General features: G+C 34.8%; 1 protein-coding gene across 1 annotated transcript in view; it reads right to left on the reverse strand.

The window, feature by feature from the left end:
• Positions 1-368: 368 nt before the first annotated feature.
• RNF128 (ring finger protein 128) overlaps positions 369-10500 on the reverse strand; it is a 47044-nt gene continuing 36912 nt past the window's right edge. The window contains exons 3-4 of the mRNA XM_081809276.1: positions 3404-3475; positions 369-455 (exon numbers count right to left, since the gene is read on the reverse strand). Coding sequence (XP_081665402.1) covers positions 369-455; positions 3404-3475 — 159 coding nt within the window. The remainder of the gene's footprint in view (positions 456-3403; positions 3476-10500) is intronic.

Raw genomic sequence — 10500 nt, forward strand, 5'->3', positions numbered from 1 at the left:
TGATTTATATTTTTTTCCCTCAATAGGATTGTTAAAATGATTTTAAATAATCCAGCTATCTATCTATCTATCTATCTATCTATCTATCTATCTATCTATCTATCTATGCGTATATGTGTAAATTATGGCAGTGCTGGCTAGGTTCTTAGTTTTATATGGAACTAGTTTCCAAACTGTACCAGATAATGGGAACTTTATATAATTAGCCTTATAACAATTTCAATGATATTAACATATAAAGCATTCACCTATATTTAAATGAAAATACTTTCTTTACATCAATTTGGAAACATTCAAAATAGTTTCCTTCATTACAATCATTTCAATAAGCCACTTATTCTTATTGATGATATAAAAGAAAATCAAACTTACTTGCAGGTTAAGATGCGTACCAAATCATTTGGTTTATATAGTTCAATACACACAGCACAACTATCTCCATCAGGGCCAATTTCCTATGAGCAAATAGTTATTGTTACTCTGATGGATGAGAAAAGATACATTAAACTACAGAGCAAGATCAGAAAATTTATGTGCTTAAATTGCATAGATTCTTTCAATAAGCGATGTAAGATTTAGACCTGACTGGAATCTAAAAAAAGGTCAAACTTCTAGAAACAGAGTAGAAAAGTGGTTACCAGAGGCTGGAGGATGGGGGAAATAAGGAGTAGATGGTCAAAGTGTACAAACGTTCAGTTATAATACGAATAAGGTCTGAGGATCTAATGTAAAACATTGTGACCACAGTTGATAACACTCTTATACAACTGAAATTTGAGGATCATTTAGACTTAAAAAAAGTAAAAGAATAAAGTCAACCAAAAGAGGAACAGTACAAAGAAGAACAGGTAGCATTTATTTAAGATGCCATTTGTACAAGTTCTATAGCTATGTTTTCCCATTTAAGAAAAAATTAAGGTAAAATTCACATGCAGTAAAATTCACTGTTTTTAGTATACAGTTTTACAAGTGTGAACAAATATGCAGTGACTCAATCCTCACTGCAATCAAGATATAGGATAGTTCTACGGCCCCAACAAATTCCTCTATACCCCTTTGTAGTTAACCTCTACTCTCACTCCCATCCTCTGGCAACCACTAATCTGTTTTCAGTTCCCATACTTTTTGCTTTTCCTGAATGTCATATAAATGGAATCATGCCTTTGCGTTTGGCTTCTTTCACTTAACCTGATACATTTAATACTCATCCACGATATTATGTGCATCAACAGGGTCTCTGCCGCCAACACAAACCCTTTTGTATTGCTAAATGGTATTCTATGATGTGGTTGAGCCACAGTTTGTTCATCCATTCACCATTTGAAGGACATCTGGGTTCTTTCCATTTTTGGTGATTATGAGTAAAGCTGCCATGAACAATTATGTACAAGTTTTTATGTAAACATGCTTTTTTCTTTTAGGTTAACTATCTAGTAGTTGAGATTGCTGGGTTCTTTGGAAAGTGTTATTTTTGACTTCACAAAGAACTGCCAAATTGTTTTCGAAACTGGCTATACATTACATTCTCACCAGCAAAACGTATAACTGTTCCAGCTGTTCCATATCTGGCCAGCTCTCCGGTATTGTCAGTTGTACTGGTTTTAGCTATTTTAATGAATGTGCTGTGGTATCTCATTGTGGTTTTAATTTGCACTTCCCTAATGACTAATGATGTTGAACATCTTTTTTATGTGCTTTTTTGCCATCCATATATTTTCTTTGGTAGATGCCTGTTTGCCCCTTTTTCCCTATGCTGTTTGTTTTCTTACTACTGAGCTTTGAGAGTTCTTGATATAGTCTAGATACAGTCCCTTCTCAGATATGTGATTTGCAAATATTTTCTCCCAGTCTGTGGCTTGTCTTTTCATCTTCTTAACCATGTTAAAGAACAATAGTTCTTAATTTTGACAAAGTCAAATTTCTGTTGTTTTCTTTAATGGGCTTGGTTTTGCTGTCATATCTAAGTACTCTCTGCCTAACCCAAGTCTTGAAGATATTTTTCTCCAAAGTTTTCTTCTAAGAATTTCATAGCTCTAGGTTTTATATTTAGGTCTGTGACATATTTTGACTTAAATTTTATAGACAGTATGAAGTATGGATCAAGGTTCATGTTTTTTGCATAAGGATACCCAATCATTGCCTATGGAGGGCCAATAATTGACTACCCTTTTTCCATTTAATTGCCTGTGTACCTTTGTCAAAAATCAATTGACCATATATGTGTGAGCCTATTTCTGAACTCTCTTCTGTTCCACTGATCTAAATGTCTATCCTTTCTTCAATACCACACTATAGTGACTACTGTATCTTTAAAATAATTCTGCAAATTAGGCAATATGAGTCATCCAAATTTGTTCTTCATTATAAAAATTGTTTTGGTTATTCTAGTTCTTTTGCTTTTCCATATAAACTTAGCATCAACCTGTCAATAAATACAAAGGATCCCACTAGGATTTACTTGGAACTGCATTGAATCTATAGATTAGTTGGGGGGGTTCTGACATCTTGACAACAGTGAGTCTTCTGACCCATGAACATAGGCATATCTCTCCATTTATTTAGGTCTTCTTTGATTTCTTTCATTGGTGTTTTCCAGTTTTCAGCATACAGATCGTGTACATATTTTGCAAGATTTATACCTAAGTACTGAATGGTTCTGGTGCTATTATAAATGGTAATTTTTAATTCAATATGTTCCATAGCTATTTTTTGATACATGTTTTACACACCAAAGGTAGTTCTTAACTGTCCTAAATCTAAAAAAAGGATGTTTAAGTAAAGTTGCACCAAGGCATTGTATTAGTTTCCTGGTTTGCTTTAAAAATGACCATAACTTTGTGGCTTAAAATAACACAGACTTATTCTCTTATTGTTCTAGAAATCAGAAGTCTAAAAGTCAATGTGTTGGCAGTGCTATGTTCCTTCTGGAAGCTTCAGGGGAGAATCCATTTCCTTGCCTTTTCTAGCTTCTAAGAGGCTGTCTGTATTCCTTGGCTCATGGCCCCTTTCTTGCATCACTATAACCTCTTACTTCCATTGCTAAATATTCTATTGCACTGCAGTCAAATATCCCTTTTCCTCCTTCTTATAACATCAAATGTGATTACATTTAGCACCCACCTGGATAATCCAGGATAATCTCCCCATCTCAAGATCCTTAACTTTCATCTGCAAAGCCCTTTCTGCCATATAAGGTAATATCTACAGGTTCCAGGGATTAAAACCTAGATATCTATGGACCCAATGGCCATTATTCAGGCTACCTCCAGCATCATATAGATTAAAAACGTCAGTAAGATTGATAAATTCCACTGAAAAGCATACTCTGGAATGACATTTAGTTTTAACGTTAACTTGGTAGCATTGCTTTAAAACAAACAGCATTTAAAAGTCAAATATGCACCTTGTCTCCTTGTTTCAGTGTACGTAGTTGAAGCCTCCCAATAGCTTTTTTAGCATCTGCCTTTAATTGTCTCTGTAATAGAAACAGCAGGTATTAGAAAAACTATTTTAAAAGGAATAGGATTAAAAAGGTAGAGAGGATTAATAAATATTTATCAGGTACAAGTCAATGTATAAGTGAATTTTTAAAGATATAATTTAATTAACCATAATAAATGACTTATTTATCTGCTATCAGGCAGAATTTTCAAATTACTAAACTTTTCACTTATGTTTCCCAATGTTCTTAAATAGCACCTTTGGGCTACAATGACAAATCTACTATTCCAAATGGATTCAGATGCTATGAATTTTCAAAGCAATTTTCCTATTTTCAGCCTTTGAGTATCTTAAAATGCATCTTTTCCCAATTTCTCTTTTGAATCGTGTCTTGTTTGGTAGATAGTGCACAGGATTTGGATTTAAATGGACTTAGATTCAAAATCTCTGTTTGTCACTTACTAAATGAATAATCCTGGACAGGTAATTAAATTGCTGAGCTTGTTTACTCACCTATTAAAATGAGGATAATCCCAATCCATACAGTGTTATTTCGCATTAGGGGGAAAACTGCTGTTTATAACCACTACTGCCTTATTATAAGGAGGGTGGATTCTGAAAGTAATAAGCCTTTCTTGTTTCACTGAACATATATGTATATCAGTCCAGATATGAAAAAGCAAGCCCAAGGCTCATTTTGGGAATAAGGACTAAAATATGCATAACTGATCAGAAGTGAAGTTGGGCAATTCAAGATGGTGGCATAGGAAGAACCTGATCCTGATCCTTCCACAGACACAACAAATTAACATATGTAATAATTTCCTCTGAAAAAGAGCTAAAAACTGGATAAACAGAACCTCCATAACAAAGGATAAAAGAACAGCATCAAAATGGGTGAGAGAGGCAGAGACATAGTCTCACCAAAACCAAACAAACAAAACAAACCACCCCAGATACAGTGATCCACAATTGAGAGGGATCTCACAAATATGGAACTTTTCCCTAAGAAGCAAGGGGTTTGTGCTTCACATCAGGAACACCAGCCCCTACATCTTGCATAGGCGAGACAAACCCCCAAAATGCCTGGCTTTGAAAACCAACTGGGATTAGTTCCAGATGTATAGGGAACAGAGAATCCCCTCTCAAAAGGTTCATGCACAGATTCAATCACCCAGTACAAAAACACCAGTTTGAAGTGTCCGCCAGAGAGCCAGAAACTTGTTGGGACTCTACTAGGGAATGGAGACACTGGTAAGTGCCATTTTTGATAACTCATTCTAATTTGCTGATGCTGGTCCTGGCAGTGACAATTTGGAACTCTTCCTCTAGCCTGTTGGTGCTAGAGAGTACACCCCACTGAGGGCCCCACCCATCCCCAAGCCAGAGCTGTGGTCCCACCAAAGCAGGCAGGAATGCACAGCTCACACAGAGGTCATCCCTTGAGGGCCTGGTGCAGGTGGCCAGGAGCATAGCACTTCAGAGCTCTATGGGACATCTCTTACACAAGGCCGCTCCTTCAAGGCTGGGAGAGGTAGCTGATTTGCCTAATACATAGAAATAAGCATAGAACATCAGGCAAAATGAGAGGAATATGTTCCAAATGAAAGAACAAGGTCCAGAAACCCCAAAGAATTTCAACTAAGAGGAACCCAAAGAGATCCACACCAAGAAACACCATAATTAAAAATGGTAAAAGTTAAAGAATTTTAAAAGCACCAAGAGAAATATAACTTGCTACTTATAGAGGAAAGCCCATAAGTCTACCAGCAGATTTTTCACCAGAAACTTTCAGGCGAGAAGGGAGTGGTACGACATATTTAAGTGCTGGAGGTAAAAAAAAAAAAAAAAAAGTCCAAACAAGAATTCTCTACCAGTAATGTTATATTTCAGAATTGAAGGGGAGATTAAGAGGTTTGCAGATAAGTAAAAACTGAACAAGTTCATGACCATTAATTCAGCCTTACAAGAAATGTTAAAGGCACTTCTTTAAGCTAAAAAGATACAGCACTAATCAAATAACAAGAAAATTTTTACTTGTGTAAAAATTTCACTGGAAAAGGTAAATATATAGTAAAGATAGTATATTAATCACTTATAAAGCAAGTATAAGATCAACAGCCATTAGTAGTAAATTTAACTAAGACTACAGTAATTATTTAAGGTTTGCATAAAACAAAAGATATAAAATGTGACATCAAAGATATAAAATGTGGGGGGGACTAAAAAGTTTTGGAATGTGTTCAAATTTAAGTTCCTATCAACTTAAAACCAATCATTATATACCCATTATGTTATATGTAAACATCATGGTAACCACAAGGCAAAAACCTTAGTAAATACACAAAATAAGAAAGAAATCGAAATGTTTAACACTAAAGAAAGCCATTAAACCACAAGGGAAGAGAAAGAGAGGAAGGAAGGAAGAGAAGAAACTACCAAAAAATCCAGAAAACAAGTAACAAAATGGCAGTAAGTACATGCCTATCAATAATTACTTTAAATGTAAATGGACTAGATTCTCCAATCAAAAGGCACAGAGTAGGTAAACGGATTAAAAAAAAAAAAAAAAGACCCAACTTTACGCTGCCTACAAGAGACTCACTTCAGAAGTAAAGATACAGAGTCTGAAAGTGAAAGGATAGAGAAAGATATTCCATGCAAACAGAAACAAAAAGAAAGATGGTGTAGCTATACTCATAGCAGATAAAACAGACTTTAAAACCAAGATTGTAATAAAGGACAAAGAAGGGCATTACATAATGATAAAGTAGTCAATCTAGCTAGAGGATATAACATTTACAAATATACATACACCCATCATAGAAGGACCAGCATATATAAAGCAAATATTAACAGACCTACAGGGAGAAATTGACAGCAATACAATAATGGTAGGGGACTTTAACAACCCATTTACATCATTGGATAGATCATCCAGACAGAAAATCAATAAAGACACATCAGCCTTAAACAGCACATCAGATCAGATGGGCTTGATAGGTACATATAGAACATTCCATTCAAACACAGTGGAATATACATTCTTCTCAAGTGCATCTGAAACAGTCTCCAGGATAGATCACATGTTATGGCACAAAACAAGTCTCAAGTTCAAGAAGACTGAAATCACATCAAGTATCTTTTCCAAACATGCTGGTAGAAGACTAGAAATCAATTAAAGAAAAGTGGAAAAAAGACACAAAAATGTAGAAATGAAACATGCTACTAAACAACCAATGAGTCACTGAAAAAAATCAAAGAGGAAATAAAAAAATATCTAGAGACAAATGAAAACAGAAATACAACATACCAAAAACCTATGTGATGCAATAAAAGCACCTCTATGAGGGAAATTCATAGTAGTATAGGCCTACTTCAAGAAACAAGAAAAATCTCAAACAAATAACTTTACACCTTAAAGGAAATAATAAAGATCACAGTGGAAATAAGTGAAACAAAGACTAAAAAGACAGTAGAAAAGATCAATAAAACTAAGAGCTGGTTCTCTGAAAAGAGAAACAAAATTGATAAACCTTTCACTACACTAACCAAGGAAAAAAGAGAGAGGTTCAAGTAAATAAAATCAGAAATGAAAGAGAATTTATAACTGGTACCACAGAAATACAAGGGTCATAAGAAATTACTACAATTATATGCTAACAAGTTGGACAACCTAGAAGAAATGGATAAATTCCAAGTAACACACAACCTTCCAAGTCTGATTATGAAGAAATAGAAAATCTGAATAGACTGATTTCTAGTAAGGAGATTCAATCAGTAATGAAAAACTTCCCAACAAACAAAAACCCAGGGCCAGATGGTTTCACTGGGTGAACTCGACCAAACATCCCAAGGATATTTAATACCTTTGCTTCTCAAACTCTTCCAAAAATTGAAGAGGAAGGAACATTTCCAAACTCATTTTACAAAGCCAGCATTACCCTGATGCCAAAACCAGACAAGGACACCACATAGAAAATTACAGGCCAATATCTTTGAGGAACACAGCTGCAAAAATTCTCAACAAAAATCCTCAACAAAATTCAACAAACTGAATTCAACAAAACATTAAAAGGATAATTAAGCACAATCAAGTAGGACTTATTTCAGGGATACAAGGATGGTTCAACATCTGCAAATCAATCAACCTGATACACCACATTAATAAAACGAAGGAAAAAAATCATATCATCATCTTAGTAGATGCAGAAAAAGCACTGACAAAATTCAACATCCGTTTATGATAAAAACTCTCAACAAAGTGGGTATAGAAGGAATATACCTCAACATAATAAAGGCTATATATGACAAACACACAGCTAACATCATATTCAATGGTGAAAAAATTGAAAGTTTTTCCTCTAAGATAAGAAACAAGACAAGGATGCCCACTCTTATCACTTTTATTCAACATAGTATTGGATGTGCTAACCACAGCAATAAGGTAAGAAAATGGAATAAAACACATCCAAATAGGAAAGGAAGAAGTAAAACTGCAGATGACATGATACTATATATATAAAACCCTGAAGTTTCCACCAAAAAAATGTTAGAATAAATGAATTCAGTAAAGTTGTAGAATATAAAATCAATATACAGAAATCTGTTATATTTCCATACACTAATAATGAACTATCATAAAGAGAAATTAAGAAAGCAATGTCATTTACAATTGCATCAATAACAATAAAATAGCTAGGAATAAATTTAACCAAGTAGGTGAAAAACCTGTACACTGAAAACCTAAGATGAAAGAAGCTGAAGACGACACAAATAAAAGGAAAGATATCCCATGCTCATGGATTGGAAGAATTAATATTGCTAAAATGACCATACAACCTAAAGCAATCTACAATGCAATCCCTATCAAAATTCCAATGGCATTTTTCACAGAATGAGAATAATTCTAAAATTTGTATGTAACCACAAAAGATCCCAAATAACCAGGGCAATCTTGAGAAAGAAGAACAAACCTGGAGTATCATGCTCCCAGATTTCAAACTATACTACAAAGCTATACAGTAATCAAAACAGTATGGCATCGGCATAAAGACAGACACAGATCAATAGAACAGAATTTAGAGCCCAGGAATAAATCCACACATATACAGACAATTAATTTATGACAAAGGAGCCAAGAATATACAATGGAGAAAGGACATTCTCTTCAATAAATGGTGCTCGGAGAAAACTCGACAGCTATATGTAAAAGAATAGAAACTAGGCCACTATCTTATACCATACACAAATTAAAATAGATTAAAGACTTGAGTGTAAGACCTGAAACCATAAAATTCCAAAAGAAAACATAGGCAGTAAGCTCCTTGACAGGGATCTTGGTGACATATCTGTGGATCTGACTCCAAAGGCAAGGAAAACAAAAGCAAAAATAAACCAACGGGACTACATCAAACTAAACAGCTTCTGCACAGCAAAGGAAATCACCATCAAAATGAAAAGGTAACCTACTCAATGGGAGAAGATACTTGCAAATCATATATCTGATAAGGGGTTAATAGCCAAAATACAGAAAAAACTCTTACAATTCAACAATAAAAAACCAAACAACCCAATTTAATAAGGGGACAAAAGGTCTGAATAGACGTTTTTCCAAAGAAGACATACAGATGGCCAACAGGCACATGAAAGATATTCAACATCACTAAGTATTAGGAAAACGCAAATCAAAACTACAATGAAATACCACCTCACACCTGTTAGAATGGCTATTATCAAAAAGATAAGAAATAACTAATGTTAGATAGGATGTTAGAATGTAAGCTGGCACAGCCACCAGGAAAACAGTATGAAGGTTCCTCAAAAAATTAAGAATAGGGACACCTGGGTGGCTCAGTCAGTTGAGTGCCCAACTCTTGGTTTTGGCTCAGGTCAGGATCTCAGGGTCATGAGATTGAGCCCTATGTCAGGCTCCACGCTCAGCATGGAGTAGGCTTGAGATTCTCTCTCTCCCTCTCCCCCCTCCCCCAACTCTCTCTCTACAGTAAAATAAATCTTTAAAAAATTAAGAATAGATCTATCATATGATCTAGCTGTTCTACTTCTGGGTATTTATCAAAAGAACACAAAATCACTAATTCAAAAAGATACATGCACCCTATCTTCATTGCCACATTATTTACAATAGCCAAGATATGGAAACCATCTAAATATCCATCAGATGAATGGATAAAGAGTATGTGGTACACACACACACACACACACACACAGAGGAATACTATTCAGCCATAAAGAATGAAATCTTGTCACTTATGATAAGATGGATGAACCTTGAGAATATTATGCTAAGTGAAATAAGTCAGGCAGAGAAAGACAAATACCCTATGATCTCACTTACAGGTGGAATCCAGGAAAAAACAAACAAAATAATATAAAAACAAACTCATAGATACAAAGAACAAATTGATGGTTACCAGAGGGGAAGGGGTTGGACAAAATGGGTACAGGGGGTCAAATGAATGGTGATGGATGATAACTAGACTTTTGGTAGTGATCCTTTTGTAGTGCATACAGATGTCATATTATGTTGTGCACCTAAAATTTAATGTTATATATCATTTTTACCTCAATAATAGTACAAGAAGTGAAGCTGGGGTTTAGGAGGAAATCTAAGAGGTAAGGGCAAGGTGAGAAAGAATCAATGAAAGACTGTCCCTCTTTGTGGGGGTGAAGTGGCCAAATGGAAAAAAATCCCAGGTGGTGTGAGATATTTAGTGTTGATTTAAAATTATTTGTAATGCTGCAAATAAATCCTTCCTTCCCTTTCAGTTAATATCTATCACACACACAAATGCCTCAAGTGAATATAATATATGTATAAATTGAAGAAAAGGCCAGCTTTCACACTTGGGCGGACGCTGCTTGGCATAGAGAAGCATGTGCAGCATGGCAAGATGATTAGCAAATCTCCTATTTTTTTTTTCTTTTTTTTTTTTTATTCTTATGTTAATCCCCATACATTACATCATTAGTTTTAGATGAAGTGTTCCATGATTCATTGTTTGTGCATAACACCCAGTGCTCCATGCAGAATGTGCC

The sequence above is a fragment of the Leptonychotes weddellii genome, chromosome X (assembly GCF_054177405.1).
Source record: "Leptonychotes weddellii isolate Sample4059 chromosome X, ASM5417740v2, whole genome shotgun sequence".
Lineage (NCBI taxonomy): Eukaryota > Metazoa > Chordata > Mammalia > Carnivora > Phocidae > Leptonychotes > Leptonychotes weddellii.